Source organism: Haplochromis burtoni, unplaced genomic scaffold (genome assembly GCF_018398535.1).
Source record: "Haplochromis burtoni strain Fernald_Lab_line unplaced genomic scaffold, NCSU_Asbu1 Contig_648, whole genome shotgun sequence".
Lineage (NCBI taxonomy): Eukaryota > Metazoa > Chordata > Actinopteri > Cichliformes > Cichlidae > Haplochromis > Haplochromis burtoni.
This window is the reverse complement of record NW_024583009.1, coordinates 85,462-109,956: the sequence shown is the minus strand read 5'-3', so window position 1 is coordinate 109,956 and position 24,495 is coordinate 85,462. Positions and strand designations below refer to the sequence as shown.

Genomic DNA, 24,495 nt, shown 5'->3' with positions numbered 1-24,495 from the left:
TTCTTTATGACTATGATAGACAAACATTTGAAAAAACCAAAAAGAGACTTGGGAGGCTTTGTGACATCTCAGAAAATCCAACAAACGAAATCAGACCTTTTGAACTGGGTTTGTGGACAGGGTGCGGTAAATATCCGACTAAAAACAATCTTATCGGCCGTGCCTTCAGGTGTGCATTTTTCTCTTGCAACCAGTCATATTGTGTAATATCATATCACTCTGACATATTAAACAACTCGTGCTTATGGCTGAAAAATGTCATAACTGAGCAAATAAACTGACGTTTTTTCCTTCAGATTTAAACATGTTGGACAAGAAGACCCAAAGTCTGACATGGTCCCCAGTAGTTCACACCTTAATCACCAAAAACATGAATGGTAAATGGCCTGCATTTGTATAGCGCTTTACTTAGTCCCTAAGGACCCCAAAGCGCTTTAGTCATTCACCCATTGGTGATGGCAAGCTATATTGTAGCCACAGCTGCCCTGGGGCGCGGGGCTGCCGCCACCAGTAGGCAAACACGGGGTTAGTATCTTGCCCAAGGATATTTGGCATGCAGCCAGGAGGCAGCCTGGGATTGAACCACTGACCTTCAGATTAGTGGCTGACCTGCTCTGCCACCCCTACAGCCTTCATTAGAAGTTTTATAGTTTAGTTTCTGTGTAATTCCACTGAACATTAAGTATCTTCATGAAACAACTTACCAAAAAACCACTGCAAAAATAATCAAACATCCAAACTCATTTGAATTCAACCAATAAGGATTTATTTCCTAGAATATTTTCATAGGGAAAAAGCAAATCTGCATAAATTAAACAAACCTATAAATTAAACAGGTGAGTAAATGCTGTGGGCTAGCTTGGTGAGTTCATGTTAACATAATGAAGCGTTCACAACAAACTGAACGACTGATGGAAGAAAACAAAAAAAACTACTCTACTATTCATGAGAAATGACCTCCTCCCAGGGACTCCCTTGGGAGTTACAGGTAACACTCTGCCATTAGTGATGTTTACCCTCCAAAAATAACCTTGTCGATAATCTCGTATTTTTAGCATGTGAAGTATGTGTCAAGTGAAATTACAGTAGTTGAACAGAAGTAAATATGATGATCAGCTGGCTTTAAGAAAAGAAGAACGTCAGAGGTGACGGCAAACGTAAGCAGAGCAGCTGGCGGAAGTAACGTTTCTCTGATAAAAGGCAAATAGTGTATGTGTGTGTGTGAGATGAAACCCTGGCGGTGCCATTTTAGCTGCCGCGCTCGAGCCTGGATCTGCTGAGGACGGGGAAAAAAAGCCAGCTGGATTTTCCTCCATGTCAGCTTTGCCGGGCGGCCTCGGTGGTGCGGCTCAGGTGGAGTATTTACAGTATCTAACCTCTGAAGGTCAACATATCAATCCTTTGCATGCACACGTGGTCCTCTTCACAACACCATCCCTCCTCCCATGATCTCCATCCTCTGTGGAGAAGACAAATGTGGGTACAGTGAGAGGCAGTAACCAGTGTGACAAAACACCGCAGGGACCTGTGTGACAACTGAAACACTAAAACTGGGAAACACTACTCGGTTAAACTAATTACCCATACTTAATTAATTGGCAGTTAGCCGCTGGTTTCAAGCTCTTATAGTCAGGAACACGTGGCTGTCACTGTGACAGGAAAATAAAGAAGCCTGAAACACTGCGAGCTGGAAAATGAGTTTTTTCACTAATAGTGTAAAATACAGACAATGTTTAACCTCGTTTAGCTCTTTCCCCATACAGTCGACATCTGAAGACCTCCCCTCTGACACCTCAGCATATATCAATAAAAAGGTGCTTTGACCACCGTTAGAATATTTTCTGGGTATTTTCTGGGTAGCTCCACAGGCAGACACCACCCTCACTAACTTCTGATGCAAACAGTCATTCATATCTCCCGTAAACAGGCCTTAAATATGACATAAACCACTCAGTTCAGAAAAGAGCTTCAGATGTTACTCAAAGTCTGCTTTCAAGGGGTAAAGAGGTAAATGATGCCCAAGTTTGACTGTTTTCTAATTCACACAGGCCTACACACCAGTTAGCAACCATCAGGCAACCTTTGTTCGCTAAGGAAAAAAAATGTGTATTCCCCAACTGGTTGGGAAGTGGTTGCAGGAGGTTGCTGGGTAATACCAAGTGAAACTGGTAACAAAGTTACTTCCGGCTGTGCACTTATACAAGCGGTTGCCATAGCAACTAGCTCCGTATGTTTGATTCAGGGACATTGCATACTCTTCCTGAGGGAAATCCAGAAGGATGTGCATCTCCTCCCCAGAGCACATCAGGGAACTTTTGCTTACTGCACCTAAAACCAACTTGCAATCATTTCACTTCCAAGCAGACCTGCAAATGATTCAGTCACACTGTGAAGGAAGGAAGGAAACAGACTGTCAAGCATTAACTGTTTGATGTTTATGTGCAGTCACCCCTCAAAGGCCCACTCTGAGGTATTTTAACATTAAAAAGGTAAGATTTTATTTGTTCCTGCATGTTACAAAGATGTTTCTGACGACCAAATAAATACATCATCGATAACGCAAGGTTTCTCCCATGACCTCAGGAGAATTTGAAACTAAGCCAATTCTGCCCCCTACTGAGCTAGAAACAGTAGTTCAGCAGGTTGAGGATCGTGACACGTCTGTTTTATAAGAACTTAATGAAGAAGCCAAAAAGCCTGAAAACATGAAAAAATTACTTTACAGACCAAACCTACTGGGCCATTTTTCAGGTATTGTGTTTCTGGCAGACAGCGCAGTGGTTCACACATTCACAGAACAAGTGAAGGGTCACCACTTCCACACACATCCCTTCAAAGGCTGCATTAGAAAGAATCTGCCAAATCAAACATGTAGAGCTGCTCACAGCAGCTTTTATCAACAAACAGTCCGATGAAGCCAAAAGCTGAGCTAATGGAAAGCTTGTGTCAGACTCTGTACCTCATTTTATTGGCTGTATTTTTAACTAGAATTACTCAAAATGTGAACAAAGTGTGAAAATCTGCTCAGTGGCAGATTGTACTGCTCCGTCATGACAAACAATGAGGTGTTTTTATTTTCCCCTGTAAACAAACCACTTACAGCTTTCCCTTTTTATTTGTAAGCAGGGGGTCCACAGAAATTTGGGGTAATGAGCTGCAGAAACCTTTATCTAATTTAATAAAGTTTAAGCCCAAACATCGGCTGTGCTGGTGGATTTCTTTGTGGACAAACTGAGACAAGTTTTATAAATATGAATGTACTTAAACTTTACACTTAAACAGAAGGGACAATTCTAAAGGTTAACGTCATCATTTATTATCATTTTTTACTATTACTACCATTATACCCATTCTTATTACTACTATCATTATTATTAATATTACTACTAAAAACACTGGGTACCAGCAGTGCTACCTGTCAGCCTCCTAGTACACACATCTATGGTATCAATTATAGAATCTGCATCTCAGCCCTTGTTCAAGTCATTGCATATACAAGATGTACAGAAAACTTGACCTCTGGCCTTCAGGTCAAGGTCAAACTCATCTTAGATTTTTAGTAGATACAGTTAAGGTATCAATTTGAAGAACTATTTATCCCTGCTGCACGTTTACGACCTTACCTGCGGCGGATCTATGAACGCCAGCCAATCGGACGAGTGTGTCGGGAGCAGTCCCATCGACTGACACTTGTAGATGGCCAGCGCCGAGCCCAGGAGGTTTCCGATCAGGTAGACGAGGCCTTGGAGCCACTGCTGGCTGGAGCTCTCCAGCAGCTTGAAGGCTGAGGCGGAGAGGATGAAAGGAGCAGTTAGCATCCGGTCAGGAACATAAACGGTGTCCGAGCGCTGGATACTCACTGGCAGACATGGACATGAGAGCCTGGATGGGCCTCCAGGCCATCATGCACACCATCATGATGGGGAAGATGGAGATAGTGTTGCCCGACATGTACATGATGAACAGGTTCATGGGGATCTGCTTCAGGGGCCCAAGGGCCACGTCCCAGCACCTCTGCACCACAGCAAGACGAGAGAGTGGGCGGGGTCAGACCAAGTACCACATGTTTGATTTAAATCCCTGCTAAAGACCCTCTTACGTCCACCCAAAACTAAGCCTCGCTTTCTTTACTGAGCTCTTTTCTTTTCATTCTAAGCAGATCACCTTCATTCTAACACTTTTGTGAGGAAAAATTTTGACTGTAGTCCTATCGTTTTAAATGTCCTATCAAAATAAAAGCGACTGTCTTTAAGGCACCTATTCCAAAGTACGGGCTGACCGCTCATTGTGAGAAGGCACATAGACTCTCCTCTGTGCCAGTTCCAAAATCCACATCCAGTTTCTGCCCAAAGTACTGATTCCACATATTTGACAGAATAACTATGTACACCATGGTTATTATAGTCATTATAAAGCTAGTACAAAAACTATAAAACTACAGTAAAAACAAAATATGGATGGTCACTATAAAAAGATTTGTTATTGTGTTTATTTCTCACAAAGTAAAGCAAAACTAATTCAGCAATGGTAGCTTCACCTATGAAGTTAAATAGACATTAAATCCACAGACTGGTGGTTGGGACCATTCGAACAGGAGGGAAAATGTGTGTATCTGGAGCTTTTCTCACCTTCTCCACCAGGTTCTTGTCAGTCTCCTGGATGCTGGTGTCGGGGACCGGTTTCTCAGAGTAGCCGATGGGGTAAACCACATCTCCCTGACCGCCCTGCCGGTCACCGCGGCTCCTGCAGCGGGAATAAAAATGACCAGATTTAACCTTTATTCACCGTCTCATAAGCTCTGCCGTTTAATTTAATATCAGCATTTAAACCACTCGAGACAAGAGTGTAAAGCCCACATGCACACACTGTGAGGACGCCCAGGTAAACAAGGAGAAACTGGATTAGCTGATTTCTAAAAAGTTTGGAGGCAGAAATAATCTGTAGTTTAGGCGGGACATAAGTAAAAGGTTGCTAGTTTAAGTCTAGCAGGAGACACAAATGCCCTTTGGCGTTGAATCAAGATGAGCATTCGATGTACAACTTCTAAGTTTAGACAGGACACACTCCCAAACTGTTCACTGGGAATGGGACAATTACCTGCCAGGAAAGATTTTGAGCCATACTGAATGTAACACAATTACTTAAATTCTCAGTTTATGAAACTTTAAATAAAAGCAGCGACCTGTACTGAACTGAATGGACTTTTTTCAACTTTAATTACACCTGGAACACAGCAGCCTGGCAATGCAGGGAGGCAGAAATATTGAAAGGGGCGTGCTGAAAAGTGAAACCATTACAGGATAACAGACTTGTTGTTTAGTAACTCATTAAAGCCAGAATCATATCTTACATGTAAATTCGATCACCTGGACAGAGCTGTTACCTGCACTACTCTCACCTCTACGCCAGAGCTTTTGTCCACACCTCCTGGTGGTGTGGACAAGTGTTCAGGGTACGTGTCAGTTTCCATTTACCTGGTGTTGCCCAGGCTCAGCTCCAGAGCCCACTTCATCCTCCTGGCACCGCTTCCTCCTCTTGTTGACAGAGCTCCTCCTCCTTGTCCTCCTGGAGACGCCATGGCAACCAACTACACTGCTGGACCTCGGAGACAGAAAGCACCTGCACAGATAGGATGCATAAATAACTGCAGACGTAAAAGGCTTGTGCAGCTTTCTGTTAAGCCAAAGACAAAATATGAGAATAAAACACCAGTCGATAAATGGAAGTCATTGATTTCAGACATCGAACAGGTTTCATCCTTTTAATCTTCCCCAAAAGGAAAACATTTTAACCACTTATTATAAAGTAATGTTACATTTAATCAGGAAAATAGAACCCACAAATCCATCAACACAGCCTTAACCACACACAGCCACCTTTACTACTGCAGAAGCAGCAGCTATACAGTCGCTGTCACTTCAGACCTGTTTTAAATCTTCACAGAATAGATTAAAAGATGCTCAGTTGGTACCAAGAAGATGTTATAGGCACCACTACACCACCAGCACCTGAACTGCAGATAAAGGCAGAATGGATCCATGCTTTCATGCTGTTTACTGGTAACTCTGACCCTACCATCTGAACGTCGCAGCAGAAATGGAGGCTTATCAGACCTGGCAACATTTTTTGTTGTCTAGTTTTTAAGTGCAGCACGGCATTTTCACTCAAAGAACTTGGCTCGCTACATATTTTCCATGCAAACTCTAGAGATGGTTGTGTGCCAGCAGATCAGCATTTTCTGAAATACTGTCATGTCTTACAGCAGCAAGCATGTCACGTTTAAAGTCACTTAAATCAACTTACTTTCTTATCTGATGCTCAAGTTTGAACTTCAGCAGGACGTCTTGACATTCCTACTTGTCTAATGTATTGAGGGCAATGGAGAAAGAAAGGTGTACCTAATAAAGTGACCAGTGACCTGTCACCTTGTGTGTGTGTTTTAATGCTGTCAAATAAGGGAAACAGAGAAGACCTTACTCTGCAACTAACAGCGTGTGAACACACTGTGATCTCTACATGCTCTAACAGAGGAATGGCCCCTAAACGACATAAATTATTACTATCAGAGTTCCCAGTTTGTCTCCATCCTGTTCTTTCTGTAACAGATCGATCCTGGGATAACAGCCAGTTCTCTGTTTTTTCTGCAGATAAAATGTCGGAACAGCTTCGGTGTCTCTGCACCTGCTAACAGCGGCCACCTCTGTTGTTATAGACCTAAAACACGAAGCACAGTTTCCCGGAGAGCTAACATTAACGGTTCAAGTGTGTACTGAACACACTGCCAGCTATAAATACAAGCGAGTCGACCAGAAGCTAAGCAGGAGGTCACCAGCGCCTCACAACGCTGTCACCAAGCAGCACGTTATAGGTGAACGAGGCAGCGGAGCGTTATTTCAAAAACTATTGTACCTTACAGAAACATCCAACACTCTCAGGAGCTTCTTTAATCGGTGTCGTTTTAACGGAAAGAGACGAAGCTTCCGACGTGCGCTCAGGTTTAGATAACCCCCTCGTCGCTCTCTCGATGTTTCCGGGGCTCTAAATGATGACGCAGTTTGCTGATACGGATATTACGTCATACGTCCGCTAAAATAAAATAAAATATTTCCTCAAGGGGAAAATATAATAATTAATTTTACTTTAAGTTATAGAAAATAATTTGCGGGTTAAAATTTTTTTACCATGTACGGAGAAGACTTAAAGTGAATATTCATTTAAATAACATGGATGGTTAATTGTGGTAAGACTATTTAATTTGAGGGAAATTGAACGGCAGTTTTTCCCCCAGGCGGTGTAGACAATAGAATATATAATGTAGACTTCACATGCTTGTGACACCAGTGTTCTGTTTGTGGTCGATAGAGAAAATCCACAGAACAGTGTTAAAGGTATGATGGGTCAGTTTTTTTTTTGTTTTATTTTGATATATTGATAATGTTTCTTGTCGTTTCCCGTTTAAATATTATATATTATAGTTTATTTAGGGAAAGCTTCACTGGAAGAAAGTATAGAAAATATACAGAACCCATGTTTTTAAGGAGCAGATTTGAGAAAATTATGATTATTTCTCACTCAGCCGTTTAAGAGTTGGGAAGCACAGTGGTGTGGATTTTTTGCTTCACAGGAAAAAGGTCCTGGTTTAAATCCACCATAACCAGAAGACGATAGATGGACATGTCCCACATGTTTTAGATTTCTTGACAAATTTGAATAAAAAAAAGAAAAAAGAAAAAAAAAAGGCAAAAACACTAAGACATAGGAACAATATCAAATCTTTATTCTCATTGCGTGTAGCTGGATTGCATTAAAGAACCTGTAAGCAATCTAACAGTTTAAACATCAATGTGCAATCTGTGCTGTCAGTTACAGGGAATGCTATTATATACAAATGAACTGACGTGTAAATAAAGCAGTGCAAACTGAACTGTGCAGAGTACAAGTGTTACATGTTACAGGCACAGTGGTTTCATACAGTGTGAGAGCATCATTAAGGCACAGGTAAGCTCACCAGCAGGTTGGCAAGTGTACACAGCTCTTTACCTAAACATAAGGCTCTTTGTTCAACAGGCACAGTAGAAGTGTGGAAGTATGGCTGACTGTTTTCTGGATGGACGGTGGTTTATTCTCAGACCCTCACCACTCGTCGTCCTTTACTGGGCAACACTTCACGAAAGAGTTTAAAGTGCATCTTGTTTGTAGACAAACTGCAACTCCTGATATACAGAAGATGTGAACATTAAGGCCGTGCCATAAATCTGCAGCACTTTGGCACTTAAGCAGTTTTAAACATGGATGACCCAAAAAATTAGCCCCAATAACAAACCTACAGATGTAAAACAAACGTCAACCAGCTTAACCTTTGCTGTTTTACACCATCTTCTTAAAAACCTTTGGACTCTTGCTGCTACATCTGCTATTTTTACATCTCTGAGTGTGTGAAGCTGCGGGCAGCCAATTCTGGAGAGTGTTCCGGGTGATGAGCAAAGTTTCTGTTACAAAAAACCTCCTGGGTCTGTACATGAAGGCCAGTTTGTGTGTCTAACATTACCCACAAAGAAAAGAAGCTGCACTTCAACATTCCCGTCTCACTGGGAACTTCAGTCTCTAACCCCACTTCACAGGAGGGAGTAATAAAAAAAAATGCTGGTCATGGTGAGAATAAGGCAGATTTCATGTTACACCTGATATTCTGAAGTGCAACGTTTTATTCAGACAGCTGTGCGAAGGGAAGAACCTGAGGACAACACGTCCACTTCAGTCTGCACGTCTGTGCTGAGTGTCCGTGTCACTTGTACAGGCTGAGCTCGGGGCTGTGGTACAGGCACATGTACGAGTCGCAGAGCAGGCGACGCGCAGCCTCCCTCAAGGAGCTGGGGTCCACTCTGCTCAGCTCCTCCTCTGACAAGCTCAGGTAGCGGCCCACCTCGGGACAAGCCTTCACTTGGGGGATGTTGAAGCCATTCTCTCCACCTGTGTGAGAGCACATGGAGAAACGTGAGCGCGTGCTCCTCGCTGGCTGAATGTAAGATTCGGTTATCGTGTTTGAGTTTCACCTTCCCGATCCGCCATGCTGTCGAAAAACAGCCAGTCAGTGTCGAGGGGCCCGTTCTTGACGAAGCTCACGTAATGGCTGGTCTCGATGCACGTCACAGCGAAGAGAGACATTCGCTGTCGCGTGCAGTGCAGGGGGCCTGTCCACTGTTCCCCGGGGACGCCAATCTTCACCGGGCTGTGGGACGCTCGTTTCCTGTGACTGTGGACCTGGTGATCAAAGTCAATGAGTAAAAAACACAGACTGTATATAAAAGGCGGCAGCAGCTACCATGAAGCCAACCACTGAATCACAAGTGCCCATACTTGGATGACAGAGTGGAGTGCTGAGATTATGTGAGGAGCAAGCAGCAGCATCCAGCAGTTACAGTTATAAACATATCTGATATTTAGTGCAGAGTAAGACACAAAATAAGAGTGCTTATTTGGCAGCCAACTTTCAGCACAGGGTACAATCTTAATCTGGTATCATGTACAGAGTACCGAGTGAGTCTACAGAGTATCAGCGATCCAGAAAACCACAACACTGGGCTGAATTAAGCTGGACTGCTGCAGACGATTCCATCTTTAAAGCAGAGGCTCTTTGGTGCATGTCTCTATAAACCTGAAGCAGTGAAGGGCTACCTGAACGTTGCAGGTCTTGCAGTACTGTTTCAGATGTCCAGGAGTGATGTCTACATCATCGTAACACTGCAGACACTCCCACTCGGCTACAGCCTGACAGATAGTACACTGCCTCAGAGCTGCAAGAGAAAGGAGAACATAAAACTCAAGCTACTTCAAATCTTCAATGAGCAGGAACAAATCGCTCCCTGTGATCGTCCTTACTGTCATCCAGCAGGTCTGTGATGTCCAGGCTGAGGGTCGGCAAGATGGCGTCAAACATTTTGAAGTCTTTCCCGAACCTCGGCATGAGCAGCAAGAGGCAAGAGGGAGCCTGGTGGGCACATCAAGCCACACATAAGAAAATATAGCAACTCCTTTTTACTCATATTGATGTGAAATCTCTGGCTTATTTCTATCACCTCAACAAACTTGAGGCCGGAGTGGAGAAAGGAGGACTCCAGCAGGGTCTGGACGCTGGCGACCCTCATGGATGACGCTGAGGAGAGGGGGATCGGGGAGTTGACTGGGGAGAGAGCCTCGGGCGAGGAAGGAGAGGGGGTAAGGGCAGGAGGGAAGAGCTGATAGAGGTGACACTCCTGTGGCTGCTGAGACATCGATCTGAGGAGAGGAAGAAGGCAGGGAATTAAATATGTAGAATGAGCTCAAGATTTAGGTGATGATCAGGCCTCAGCTCCTCTAACTCGAGCTACTGAATTTGACCTTTAACTGCTAAACCTTTAACGTTCGATACATTGTTGTGGAATTCATAAACAAATATTACCTCCTGAAGCATGTGGTTTTCTGTGTGGTGCAGACCATCCAACATATCTATGCTTCAGGTTTTATCAATGAAACACCAGCGTGTGTGTGTACGGTTTTTAAATGCAGTCTGCAAGCCAAGCTTGTGAGATCTAGCTGTCTAATTATGCTGCCCTCTGGCTGCACTGTGGATCATGTCTCGTTCAGTGTTGCTTTGTTATTGTTTCCCTCGAGACCTTGTTTAACACCAGAACAAAGCCACCGGGTGCAATCCTAAAACACTGACAGAGCAGGCATTACAACAATGACCACCTTTGATGCTTGGCTGTGTAAGCATATAGTTATCCATAAATATTTGGATAATAACAATTTTCCTTGTAGTTTTTGTCTCTGCACGCCTTCACAGTAGACTTTAAATCAAACAAGATGTGAGCCAATTTCCAGCTTTAATTCAAGGGGTTCAATGAGAGTATTGCATTAACTCTTTAGGACCTGCAGCCATTTTTACCCTTCAGCTATAAAAGACTGATGGGGTATTGTCATTACCCTGCCAACGATAGACAGGCGGGCGGGCCGCGTGGTCACGATAACTCAAGATCAGAGCAACACAGGACTTTCAAATTCATAAAACAGGTGCATCTATTAAAAAACACTGGCAAGTTTGAATGACAGTGACCTTGAAGTCAAGCTCAGAGGTCAAGTTTGAGATCCGTTGAGTCACTGAAGTACATAAAAGGAAGGTGAAACACTTCATGGAGCTCTGAGCAAATAACAACATGGACAAGCATGAAAACACTGAACGCAGTCTTCACAGGGACACTATAGACACAAGAGGCAAGTCAAATAGTTTTAGGAAGAGCCACAGTCTGTTTGACCTCCAGGCTGGAAGTCCCTTTTCCTTTAGTTAGATTTAGACAGTGTGAACTTCAACAACAAACAACAACCAGGCAAATATTTCCATCACCTTTGAACAAAAGTGAACTGGCGGCAGGTTGTGTTCTCACAGAGGAATGCATGAAATGTAGAAGAGCGACCGTGTTGGAAAAACGTCATCCAAATTCAACTTCCAACCGCGTCGATGCAACAGCTAACCTGTGTGTGTGATAATGACTGTGTGCAGGTAATCTGGGAACAACAGCCCAGTGAGAAACTGTCCATGCAGACAAAAAGAAAAGAAAAAACAGCAAGTGTCGGCAACATTACCTGATCTTGAGAAGCGGCTCGACTCGGAGAAGCTGGAAAAGCTTGTTGAGAAATTCTTCAGGATCTGACAGAAAGAACAAGAGAGGTATGACAGCATTCCTCGAAGTCTTTAACTATGTTTGCAGCACAGTCCCTGGTGGAGGAGAACACTTGCATACCTTTCTCCTGGTTGGTGAAGCCCATATCACTGTTCGCAGCTTCCAGCAGTCGCCTCAACGCCATTGTCTTACTGGCACACACATAGCCGTACCTTTAAAAACACGGCAGCACAGGAGCGCCTCAGACACATCACACAGATATATAACAAGAATGTGAGCACAAACTAAAGTTATGAGCGCTTCAGCCTAGCGACACGTGAACATGTGGTGTTTAATGACTGCAACCTTTTGGGCCTCCTATTAGAATGACATTTGTGTTTAACGACCACAAACAGAACACTGGATTAAACTCCACATGCTTGTGATACCAAAGGTCACTATTCTGGATAAGTAGCAGTAGTGTTAGTACTGTTATCAGATAACCATGGCCACTGACTCGTGTTTTAAAGCCAGTCTCAAGTGGTCACTAGAGAAACTTCAGTTTTTGTTGTAGAGATGGTGACAACAGAAACTGATAGTAAGGAGACAGGAAATGGGCACAACAGTCCCTCCATCATACCTCCCGGTTCATTTTAACCAAACAATGACCAGTGACAACAGCACAGACCTCCGCAGTGGGTTGACAATGTCGCAGCGTAGAAGGTCCTGAGCCTGACTGGAGCTCTGGTCGGTTTTAGGGTCGGTGGGCCAGAATAACACACAGTCAGCTGAACTGCAGCAGGAAAACAGACTGTGGAGACAACAGCACACAGGTGGGGTATAAAACAAGCAGCTGGGTGGAATCTTGGTGCACCCCCTCATTTAATGCCAGGCTCCTTCATTTCTACCTGTAGGTAGATTAGTTCAGCAGTGGTGAATCATCCATCCTCACGTGCACACTCTCAATGCAACAAATATACATCATGCAAAAAATATTAAAAGTGAGAATTATTAATAATTCATTTGGGGCATCATGTAGCCCACAAAACTGGCAAAGCTATAATTTGTTTATCTGCGTGACGGCTGCATAAACAAAGCTTTTTTTAAACCAGATATCTTTGTCCAGAAGGAGGAAACTGAAACTCTGTGCAAAAAGAAATCGAACCAGTGAACCGCTGCAACTGTCTGGCGTGCAGGGATGCTTGGGTTCAGCTGTGCTTCACCGATCAGCCTGTTAGACCACTTCACCATTTGACTGAGCGATATTCTGTTCTTTACATGTAAATATCCAAACCAGGACACCAAGAAGAAAAAGATAAGAACGATTCAGTAAAAGCGCAAGAAAATAAAATCATCATTGTTTTTATCAACGTGGAAGAAAAGAAGCCTTCTCAAACATTCTTGCACACAGCTTCACAATAACTGCTCCAAGATATTTATAACACTGAACATATTCCACAGTCCGACATGTGACATCATATGCGAGTGCACTTTCATGTCTTTGCTTTTGATATGTTCAACTGAAGGTAGCAGTTTTAGACTGCTGACCTTCCTCTAAGTCACTGGTTTCCACGTGGGCGGAGTTGTGAGATGACGGTCTTAGTCATATCTACTCTCTTCCTCATCCAGCAGCAGAAATAAGCCTGTCACATGCATCACTTCTAATGGTCACATTTAATATGTATTGTATTGTATGTACAGTATTGTAACAGTATACACAGCAGAGCATGTCTGCTGTAAATCACAGTGACAAAAAACATTCATTATCAGCCTTTTTGTGAACCATCTGAAAGATCTGGTATAAATCTGAAAAACCAGCTTTTGTCAAAACAACATATTTACACCAACAGTCTTCTTTCTATGAGATGTAGGACAGTAACTAATGTCTCAGATGTTACCTGAACAGCGTGGCATCCAGGTAGCAGGAGTTGAGGTGACCCTGGATGCCTTTCTTCCAGCCCTGGTAGAGCTCCCGGGCCTCATCCCCCTCCACAGGAGGAGTGTGCTCCTCCACGCGCTCACTGCCCCACTCTGCAAAGGCTGGCAGCCACAGACACAGAAGATGGTATTAGATATCAGAGCGTCATAAATGCTGCTTTAACAGCGATCATCAGCACGTATGCAAAAATGAGACAGAGAGCTTTGACGGCGAGGTGCTGGCGTGGCCTTGTGTCAGATTGCAGCCTACTTTACCTATAGAGTTGCATCGCTCCACTTGATTGACAGGCATCTCGGGGGCGGGGAATCTGGAGTCCCGTCTACAGTTGCGAAGCTTTACGAAAAGCCCCTTGTTGGCCGGGCAACGAAAGTGACGCTCCCCGAGGTAACTGCCATCCGTTCCAGCAGACAGCTCCTGTTCCTGAAAAACACACACACACACACACACACACACACACACACACACACACACACCACACACACCACACCACACACACACACACACACACACAAACACACACACACACACACACACACACACACCACACACACACACGTGGGAATTTATTAGCCTATTGCAAACCAGCATGATAGAAGGTCATTAAACTAATGGAGTGAAACCTGTGACCTGGCAGGCAGCCTGAGCCCTCCGTACTGACCTGCCTTGCAAATCAAAGACATCCTCCCTCTGGGGCTCATATCACCCCCCTGTGTGATATGCGGCATATTTGTGCCTAGAGCCCACACATCAAACTCCAAGTTTCCTCTGCTGCTGTAACAAAGTATTTGATTCAGCTGTTGATGGTAAAAATGAATCCATTGGAACAATATACTGGAAGAAATCAGTTTCTATACTGATGCTTGATGCGCCATTACAACTGCTATAGATTAAAAAACAAACAAACAATTAATGTAGCTGAAGCTGTAACCTCTGTAACAAAAAGGTGAAACCACAGCACAAGTGCCAAAAACTGCAGTACCTCTAATGCCCACTTGAGGCTGTCTCTCAGGATGAGTCAGTCCCCACAGACTCCTACATAGCAGATCTATCTCTATAACCTTAAGCTAATCTATACTTGCAGTGATTCATAGTCACATGGCCACCAGATACCACAGACAGTGAGCAGCATACTGCAACTTCAAGTGCAGGGGGCTAAGTAGTTGATGAGTTCCTGATGCCTTCATCTCTTCTTTTCAGTGCATGTGTCGGTCAAACATTTGTATATCCTCTTTTGAATCTGCGAGTTCAGCAACTCAAACCCTGCTTTGTTTGATCTATTTCACTCTTAATGGGACTATAATTTACAAAATGGACATCATGTTGTAGTAATTCAAACTCCTAACTAAAGACTGGGCCCATGAACCCGCCAGGTAAAAAATTGCTGAGGTCATAGATCAAGTGACAAGAAAAATATATACAGAGTATTTCTGTAATAGGAGCTGTCCTCCAAAAACGCAGAATTAAAGCGCTTCTGCAGAGGCTTCTCAGACCACTTGCGGCCAGCAGAACACAAAACAGGATCAAGAACAGGCAAGACTTTATCAGGAATCAATCCACAAGAACTGCCAACAGTTTCTTTGAAAAGCGAACATGCAGAAACATGAATGCTTGGTATGAAAGGTATCCTTTAACAAAGAGCGAATGATCTTCTTAAGCGTAAACAAACTGCAGCTTCCTTTTCCGTTGCCCTCATAAAAGTTAACAGGAAGTTTGTGTAATAATGAAAAAGGATATGTGGTGACAAATGTGGTGATGGAAATAACCAGTTTTTGTTTAAATAATAATGCTAACACGACTTTACCGGCATAAGAAAACAATGATTCAGTTATAAGTAGCAACTGCTTTCAATCCGTCTGGGAAGTAAAAAACTGATGTAGAAAACTCTGTATGAGTGTACAACCTCAATAAGGGAATAAAAACTGAGGCACAAACTGTCCTTACCAGTTCGATTCCTGCCACTGGCTCTGAAATCCCGTTTATCCATCCAATCCAGCGGATAACTCCAAACAGCGGCGGATCATTCACTTCAACCATCGACCCGACCTCCAGATTGCTGCCCGATCCTGCCTCTCCATTCTCTGCTGCGTCGTCACCGTTACCCGGAGCCGTCAGCGGTGAGGCGGGTCCGTGAGTACCATTGGTGTGCTGCTGCTGGCCGGCTATCAGGCCTTGCGGTTTGGGAGGGGGTAGAGGAGGAGGGGGAGGAAGCCCGGGTTTCTGGGCGGGTTTTGGCAGAGGCAGAGGGGGAGATTTAAGTGCTGGTTTGATTGGGGGCATCAGGGCTATCTTTGGTGCAGAGGCAGGCGGCGATACAGGGACTGATTTAGTAACTGGGGGGAGTGCCACCTTCAGGACGGTTCTGGAAGATTTCTGAGTGGGGTTGGTTCGATGGGACTTTGGTTCTGAGGACGCAGAAGTGAAGATGTTAGACGTTTATTTTTACTGTTATGCTCCTGCAACGCTTCGTCTCTACAAAGCTCAGGTGTAAACACAGTTGTCTCCACATAGCCCTCATTCACGTCCACTCGGCCCTTATGACAAAACACAATTCCTTGTTTTGACTGCGTTTTCATTTGGTTCAGTTACACATCTCTGTATTGCTTTTACTTAGTGATTGTTGGTGTTAATTGTTTCTTTTCTGCAAGATGTTTATAAAAAGGTGAGGTCAAAAAAATAAAATGTGGCAAGTGACCCATTACAAGCAAAAACACTTCACAATTTGATGTAAACTTGGTAAATGCCTCCTTCAAAGTTGTCATTTGCTGCTTTCTAGCTCTTCTAGCATAAAGAAAAAAGACAGCGACTTATCGAGCTTCGTTTCATTTTAGGAAGTGTATTGATTCACAGTTCATTTTAATTCCATATTTATTCATATAGTGCCAAATCACAAAAACAATATTGCAAGTGAAAGAGCCTACAATAATACAGAGAAAACCCCAACAATCATATAACCCCTCTGAGCAAGAGCTTTGGCAAAAGTGGGAAAGAGAAACTCCCTTTTAACAGGAAGAAACCAGAACTGCTGTCAGGTCGATCTGTGCACGTTAGGTGGACAGAAAAGAGGCACTTGTCTTTTCCCTCTTGGTGACTTCAGTTTATGAGGGAAAAGCAAAATTATTTCATCACCTCATGTAAACAGTTTAAACGTGTCTTAGTAAACCAATGAAAAGAATCCCCCTTAAGACACTGTGTGGTTATGTAGGCCCAAGGTTTATATGGTTGACGTGATGCAGGTAACACAAAAGTAATACAAGTATTGTAATGACTTACTTTCTGTAATGAAAGAAAAAAGCTAGATTTGCGTAGTTTGTATAAGTTAACAAAGTCAGGTGTAATACAGGGTTTTTTGTTTGTGTTTCTGACTCAACCACAGAATCTAAAAATGGAAGCAGTGCTGAAAAAGGCACAAGGAAATTACCTTGATGTGGACAGCTGCCAAATTTAGGCAGGTTAGCCTTATTGTTTCTATGTTTCTCGGTCTATTCTCATTTGACCGTATTAATTGTGGAAAAATACTGGAACTAAATCTGCCATTTTTTAATTACATTTTTCTATATAGAAGTCAATTTATGGTAAGAAGAGTGATTAAAATCTAAAGTTTAAAATCTAAATTTGTTGAGTTACCTGAAATAACTGAGGCCTGAACTTTCTGAGTGTAAACAGCTGCTTTACCTAAGGAAACCTTGTTGACTGACACCAGCGCTCCATAAAGGACTGAAGGAATGTGGCAGAGCTTCTCTCCCTTGTAAGTCCCGTCCCAGCTACCATCAGGAGTGTCCTAATGTACAACACAGAGTCAAACATTAAATGCAAATAGAACGGCTTCACCATTACACTGTATAAGACCGTCAAAGCGAGGGAAAATATTTTTTGCTAACAGTTAAAACATGTCCTATTTTCTACAAAAAAACAAAACAAACAAACAAACATCTTCTCTCTCTCATGGGTCATACTGACCAGAATGGCTCCCACGTACATTCCTGATGAGGCCCGGCCTGGCAGGGGCCCACAGAACACCACTTCCCCTGCACAGACTTTGTCATCCAGGGGGAAACACACACGCTGACCAGGGCGAAACAGCGGGGGTGATGCAGGGCCTCGGACATGGTTTTGAGCTGTGATGGGTGCTGAGTCTGCAGTTCGTGGAAGGATGCTAAAGGGGGACACCTGAGAAGAGCTGTTGGGTGGATGCTGGTGGAAACTAATGTGACGACTGTGCTGGTGCTGCTGCTGCTGGGGCGGCAGCTGAAAATGGTTTGGGCGGCCATTGCTGCTATGGTGACCATTGCTGCTGCGGTGTTCTCGCTCACGGGGTCGCTGGTGTCCCTCGGAGCTGCTGGACCACTGGCGGGGCCTGATGTGACTGGCCGGGACGAAGAGGGCGCAAGCTTCGGGGCAGGTGAATAACCTCTGGCCTTTGTAAGTGCCGTTGCTTTTTCCCCTACCCACCGCTGAGCCCTGGAGGACAATCACACACACAGTTAACATAGTTACACTGCAAGTGACACAGCAACTCAGCTCCTACATCTGTGGTTTGTATATAAACCTATGATTTGATTCCCCGGATATTTTGGTGCAGTTTTATGCTCGCAAACTTTGGAGCTTTATGTATGCAGTAATTGTGATGATTGTGCCAGCCACTGATTATTGTTGGCAATGGCACTCCCTGATGGCAGCAGCCTCCCCATCAGGACAGCAAACTGTAGGAAAAGTGTGAATTAATGAGTTACATTATTTATTTTTATGAACTTCCAAATGTTTCTTTTCAGATAAATGTAGCTTTGGTTAGTCTCCACCCTGTTCATTTTAACTTTTATTTATTTATTTTGTTTTTTAGAAATGTTCAATAGAACACATTTAAGAAACTAATAACAAGTACTACAACATAAACACTTGAGTTAAAGTCACACCAAAGCCTCCTCACACAGGTTGACATAATTATCTGAAGAGCGTTCATGTGTACTATTGTTTTATTTTAGTGAGTACACATCTAGTTTTTATTTGTATTTCTGATACCTGTATCTTTTTGTCATATTTCATTTTAGTTAGCTACAAGTCAAAGTCAGAGTCAACTTTACTGCAGCAGACATGAGGACTGCACAGTGGACTCAACAGCTTTACAAATATGAAAACACAGCACAACAGCAATGAAGGTTAGTCATCATATGTGAATGTCTGTACTGATGAATATTAAACTAAAGTTATGCAAACAAAACTATTGCACAAGCCAGCAACAGTTAAAAAGGAAGCATTGTGGAGGATGACTGTGTGTTTTCATGTATACAAACAATTATAGGATTGTGTGTCTGTAGTGCATGATTATGTGTATTTAAAATGAGTACACAATCCTGACTGCCTGTGGGAAGAAGCTCTTGCAGAACCTGGCAACCTGGTGCTTCAGGCTGTGACAGCATTTGTCAGATGAACAAGGTCCAAACTGGCCAGATCGCAGCCTGATCAAGCATTGCTTGAACGAACCTTATCCATGGAGGCCTCACCCAACTACAACAACCTTTAGGACACAAAGAATCAGCTGCCAACACCACACTGCCGAAGGTATAGGACACTCCCAGAGGTTCACATCCCAAAGGTCTGCAGATAGTTTGGCAGCACAGGGGCAACCTGAACAACATTAGGAAGGATTTTTATAAATATCTGTGGGTCACTTGATTTCACACACAGGGGTGAGGATCCAGTGGTTATTTTATGTAATCTGATGTGAGGAAAATACAGTCAATAGACGACATGTATAACCAGCATTCAAAGTGGATATTTTCCAAATAGGTTTAAAAAAAATAATTTCTAATTTAATTTCTTCCTGTACTTAAGTACAAGGATTTCAGATGTGTCACCATTTTGCCAATGTCTGGAAGAAGATGGGAAAAACAAAAACAAAACAAGAAACCTCTGATGGAAGGAAACTGGTCGGGATGTTTAGGAGCCACCAAGGCTCAAGCCTGACATGGAGTGGAAACTGCTGCATGACCAGTGCTTCTGTCCACAGTGAAGACAGCGTGACCTAACAATGCACTGAGAGGGTGCTGACCAAGAAAGAAGCCCCTGCTCCATAACTGACACCTTCAAGCGCGATTGAAACTGGGAACTTTTTTTATAGTCAGACATGCAAACCAAAGAACACTGTAACAACTGTAAAGCATGGTGGTGATAGCATCATGCTCTTAGGCTGTTTTACTGCCAGTGATACTGATACATTGTCCTAAGTGGATGGAATAATGAAGGAGGGCTCCCTCCAAATTTTTCAACTTCCCCTCAAAACAGCTGGACAGTTGAAAGTTTACATAGTTGGGTGTCATCAGGACAATGTTCCCAAACACACATTAAAACTGGAATGGATGAAGCTCACACTGAGCTTCTTGAATGGTATTCCCAAATCTCTCACCTCAACCCTAATAAAAATCTATGAACTACACTTAAAAGCTGGGCCTTGGCCAGGAAACCAACAAGTTTAAATAAACTCTACCAATTCTGCCAGAACAGTGGCCAAACATTCAACCAGAATAATGCCAGAAGCTTGCTGATGGCTACCAATAGAGTCTGGTCATGGTGCAACTTGCAAAGCGATCCTTAACTATATATTAGTGGGGTGTATGTATATATTTGAGCCTGTATTTATACTTTTGACAATGTGCATATTAGAGAAAATCCAAACATTTTTTAAAACTTGTGCACCCAATTCTTGTTTTTTTTTAAGTCATTAAAGATGTATGCTGTACAATTATCCCACCCTGGAAAAAGAACAACTGAAAGATATAATTATGAGTCCAAAATCACCCTGACATTCAGTGGATGTAAACTTCTGACCACAACTGTAAATATTCTGCTGTGGAGGGTGGTTTTAACAGTGTAGCTGACTGGTGTACAGCTAGCACCCACAGAGCAATATCAGCACTGATCCTGTGAAGCTTCTGGGTAATGAGTCAAAAAAAAGATCCCAGGAAGTCTCTTCTCTTAGCGATTTTATACTCTGGCTCTTTAGCTGCCATCTTTTTTTTGCCCAGGTTTGGTAACGAACAGCTATTGTAGGTAGTGAGAAACCGCAAAGCAGGTTCAACAGTATCAGCTATACCATGCAACGCATATAAGTAGTTCAAACTGCTGATTAAAGCAACTTAAAATATTTGAAAATTCAAACAATCCAATGATTAAGCCAACCTTGAGTTGGACCCCAAAATACACAGCGCTGCTTCCTCTGGTTAAGGGCCCGATGTACTTCAGCTCTGCCTCTGCCAGCTCATCCTGCTGACCTATTTGGACCCACAGCGGGGAGTCAGACGGCAGAGAAGCCAACTGCTGCAGCTTCCCAGGCTGGTCTGAAAAACACAGAACAATACAACAAACAAACAAATAATTAGCAGATTACAAACTTCTAATTACATTTGATTAACATCCTCTGGGACAGTTTTTGGTCACATTTCAGGCCATAAATGTACTTATAATAGAGAAAAGCTTCAGTGTGCTCTACAATTACTGCGATAAACAGCCATTACAGTGTGCACAGTGTGCAGTAAAAACAGGGCAGCTTATGAGTAACTGGCAGCACTTAAGAGACACAAATCTGAACTCTCTCTCCTTAGAAAGTGAGTTAAATCAAGCTTCGAGCACATTTTAAGTAAGCAGCTGTAAAATCTGCAGTATTTTGGTTCTTACTTAGAAGTTTTAGTCGAGCCTCTGGATCTCTAACAGCCTCCAGCAAGCCAGTGAGGTCAGTTGGGACATCAATTAAGACTCTCCTTTCTATTTTTCCCATGAAGTCATTGTCCAACACCTGCAGGAAAAGAGGAAAAACACATGTGGGAGAAAAAAAAAACAGGGAGAGGAGGGATGGTGGTGTGGAGTATGAAAGAAAAATTAAGAACAAAACAACAGGAAATTTAACTCTGACGATTTTAAAAGCAGGAACTCAGCAGCGGCTGGTGGATGCTCGAATCTGAAGTGGAACATAGTGAATGTGTTAGGAGCAACATAAGACATGGGCCACCCAAGTGATGCATAATGTATATAATTAACTGAGATTGCACAAAAACACCACTTTAAAAGTCTTTTCGAAATATTATCGCAAAATACTCAAGATTACTCCACCAATGTTAATTAATTTTAATCATTCTAAGTAAGAGAAATAAAAACAGCTTGTATTAGTAAAGTTGACGCTGACAAATGGTAGCACCTTTCAGACTCTCCTCCTAGCACTACACAACAAGTTCCTCCATGTGTCAAATCTTGTGTAAATCTGTGAATGCAAATATATGTTAATACCTTAACCCAGGGGCTGTCCCCTTTTCTATCCAAATCTTGCTCCTGGCAGATGAACCCCCGCTGTAGCGAAATGGTACCTTCCAGCTGGTCGCGCACCTTTATGTCGGTCGAGATCAAGAACGTTTTGGGGGGGCGGCGCTTCCTGATCTGCTCATGGGCCCCTGACATCTTACGTGTGTGTGAAGTGTGGCTGGTTCACAGTCGAATTAACCCCTTCATTTTTCTAAAAATTTGAGAAAAATAGTTAATTAAAAGATACGTAAAGAGGGTTTAAAAAGAAAAAAAGAAAAAACCTGTCTGTCGGGCCAAGTGGCAGCAGCGGCAGGTAACGTTTAAATTTTCCTCACTGGCGTTCAAACTGAAGGTTTGTCAAAAGAAATGGCAAAAGGCTAACTTTCCGTCATTTTCTCAACAGACAAAGACACACGGTTAGTTTTGTAAGTTTTGTAGGCGTCTATCAGAAACTCACCAACTTCATGGGCTCCGACCGTCAACATTTCCCCTCACATTTAAAGGAGCTTCGCTGCAATAACAAACCATACTGTGAAGCAGGAAGCGGGCTGACTGACACCGGCGGGGGCCAATAGCAAGTTAGAAGCCATAACCGAGGGAGGAGCGTAGACCAATCAGAGCACTTGTGGGCGTTACCATGTTAGGCAAAGGGGGAAATTCCACAGTTCTTGTTAAAGTGCTCACTGATGCACGTAGGAAGCTTCCACACACACACACACACACACACACACACACACACACACACACACACACACACACACACACACACACACACACACACCACATGTGTTTTTTTTTTGTGTTTTTTTATTAGCTTATAAATAGAGTGAATTCTTCAACTTACACAGAAATACACATCCAAAAAAAGAAGACGAAGAAATATTCTGAGCACAATCAGAATAGGATCCTTTAAAACATAAAATAAGTCTTTTTAAAGTGCAAAATTTCCAAATGTGCATCATGTGACTCTTTTTTAATGGCGTAATTATACTGATATTCTGATGTTTTACAGCATAATTAATGACAGCTATGGGGCCACACTCGATAAATAAATCATATTTCAGAGCTATATGGTTTTATTAAATCTCTCTGGCTCCAGCAGTGAGGACATATGACCAGCCAGTCCTTATTTTTTTCAGAATTTCACAATAAAAGCACAGGTTAGAGAATAATAACAATAACTAAAAAAAATCGCAAAAATAAATATATTTTACACAAATATTTTTCTTTCCTATCCCATGGAACAGCTTGTGATTCCCTCAGGTTAAAGCAAAAATATTACCAAACCTGTTTCCAGCTGCACATATAAACCCTTTTCACAGGCGTAGCTAAAGTTATGAGCGGTGCCAGTGTTTTTCCTTCAATGACGAGTCATTATATCAGAAGACAGCAAATGCAGCAATACAGTAAAAAAAAAAAAAAAGTGAAAAATGTAAAGATATCTGAGCTAAAACCTAAATGTCTGTAGTGAAAAACATAAATAATCTAAAATAAAATCCTCTAAATGTAAATCCTATATGATCCTTCATATGACAGCAGTGATCTTTGGTACCTTATAACTTCATACACGAGTATTGTGTGATTCAGCCACGACCAATGTACCAAAAAAAGCATATTTCATTTAATGTTTTCATAATAATACAATGAAAAGTGTCTGCAGCAGTTTCACATGAAACACAGATACAGTACAGAAACAGTAGGCAGCATGCGTGGAAAGCTCCCTGCTTTCGGCTGCTTGCTTGCAGTTGTGCGCCTTCCTTTGACCAGTCTGAGGTGGCTTCTCTTCGGTGAATGTGAATGATTGCCGGGTGTTGACCTTTGCCGTCACATCACACAGAGGCCGTGCAGGTGTCTATAACGACTGCCGGCCTGGCTGAACATACAGTGGTGTTTTATTTTAAGTCCTTCACACTGATTGTGTTTCTCCGTGTGGAAAAAGAAAAAAAGAAAACCCCAGAATGAGTCATGCAAGTGTGAGCTTGGCTGCTACAGACAAACAACAAGCACCTGCAGCTTGTGTCTGGGCCGTGGCCTGCAGTGAAGGCTTGATCAGAAATCAGGAGACGTGTGATCCGTGTTAACAAAGTAGGTGGTGAGCTCCCCCTTCCCCTTCACATTCACTTTTCCTCTGAGAGTGACGCCGTATCCCACAGTCTGAACCATCTGGGACGTCTCCTCGGTCACCTGCGAGCCAGAAAATGACAATAAAAAGAGTTAGGTTATATGTCTCTCCAGGCATCTTTATGCTGCTGTGCCAAAAAAAACCACACCTGAGGCAACAGAAAAGCACAAGAGGCAACGAGCTGCCAAGGCAGAGCTCACAGCTCAGTATGAAAGAAAAGATGGTGTTGTGCTGGAGTCACATTAAGAAAAGTCCTGACCCCAGTTAATTTGATTATATGAATCCGACCACGTCCTGTCACTCAGCACGTCCAACCAATGAGGAGGGGAGTAGACATCAAGACCTTATCGTAACGAGAACCCGATGGTGCTACAGGACTGATCCGTGGGCCAGAATTGCCTCAGCAAATTTGTTTATGTGTGTCTATCTATCTATCTATCTATCTATCTATCTATCTATCTATCTATCTATCTATCTATCTATCTATCTATCTATCTATCTATCTATCTATC

The 24,495-nt window shown here is 42.8% G+C and overlaps 3 protein-coding genes across 4 annotated transcripts in view; all 3 read right to left on the bottom strand.

Moving 5' to 3' along the window:
* Positions 1-743: 743 nt before the first annotated feature.
* Positions 744-7,068, bottom strand: emc4 (ER membrane protein complex subunit 4). 2 transcript variants are annotated; one of them, XM_005949307.2, is made up of 6 exons: positions 6,910-7,068; positions 5,475-5,619; positions 4,629-4,743; positions 3,861-4,014; positions 3,624-3,784; positions 744-1,459 (listed from the first exon to the last, which is right to left on the bottom strand). In XM_005949307.2, exons 2-6 carry the CDS (start codon positions 5,576-5,578, stop codon positions 1,424-1,426), a joined length of 570 nt encoding a protein of 189 aa, XP_005949369.1. In that variant the 5' UTR covers positions 5,579-5,619; positions 6,910-7,068; the 3' UTR covers positions 744-1,423. The 2 variants fall into 2 exon arrangements, with proteins under 2 accessions (XP_005949369.1, XP_042070982.1); XM_042215048.1 differs by having other exon boundaries at positions 6,915-7,054.
* A 688-nt stretch (positions 7,069-7,756) lies between these two features.
* si:cabz01101003.1 (ubiquitin carboxyl-terminal hydrolase CYLD) lies at positions 7,757-22,431 on the bottom strand. The gene is made up of 17 exons (XM_005949308.3): positions 22,319-22,431; positions 21,850-22,072; positions 21,244-21,361; positions 20,749-20,906; positions 17,533-18,033; positions 17,248-17,353; positions 15,517-15,977; positions 13,830-13,995; positions 13,535-13,676; positions 12,325-12,447; positions 11,778-11,869; positions 11,620-11,683; positions 10,077-10,275; positions 9,880-9,988; positions 9,676-9,794; positions 9,054-9,261; positions 7,757-8,970 (listed from the first exon to the last, which is right to left on the bottom strand). Exons 2-17 carry the CDS (start codon positions 22,015-22,017, stop codon positions 8,786-8,788), a joined length of 2,919 nt encoding a protein of 972 aa, XP_005949370.1. The 5' UTR covers positions 22,018-22,072; positions 22,319-22,431; the 3' UTR covers positions 7,757-8,785.
* A 209-nt stretch (positions 22,432-22,640) lies between these two features.
* LOC102307210 (adenylate cyclase type 2) overlaps positions 22,641-24,495 on the bottom strand; it is a gene marked incomplete in the record, with an annotated part of 25,986 nt that continues 24,131 nt past the window's right edge. Inside the window, 1 exon segment of the mRNA XM_014329958.2 lies at positions 22,641-24,045. Within this exon segment, the coding sequence (XP_014185444.1) occupies positions 23,911-24,045 (135 nt within the window).

What these genes read in the sequence shown, in the direction of transcription:
- emc4 (XM_005949307.2), bottom strand. Translation starts at nt 5,578, where the DNA reads ATGGCGTCTCCAGGAGGACAAGGAGGAGGAGCTCTGTCAACAAGAGGA. An exon ending in ACAAGAACCTGGTGGAGAAG is followed by an intron (nt 4,015 to 4,628) that starts GTGAGAAAAGCT and finishes GCTGTGGTGCAG; the next exon opens with AGGTGCTGGGACGTGGCCCT. An exon ending in CGTTCATAGATCCGCCGCAG is followed by an intron (nt 1,460 to 3,623) that starts GTAAGGTCGTAA and finishes TCTTCTCCACAG; the next exon opens with AGGATGGAGATCATGGGAGG.
- si:cabz01101003.1 (XM_005949308.3), bottom strand. Translation starts at nt 22,017, where the DNA reads ATGTCAGGGGCCCATGAGCAGATCAGGAAGCGCCGCCCCCCCAAAACG. An exon ending in CACAGACCTGCTGGATGACA is followed by an intron (nt 9,795 to 9,879) that starts GTAAGGACGATC and finishes TTTCTCTTGCAG; the next exon opens with CTCTGAGGCAGTGTACTATC. An exon ending in GCAAGACCTGCAACGTTCAG is followed by an intron (nt 9,262 to 9,675) that starts GTAGCCCTTCAC and finishes TTTGATCACCAG; the next exon opens with GTCCACAGTCACAGGAAACG.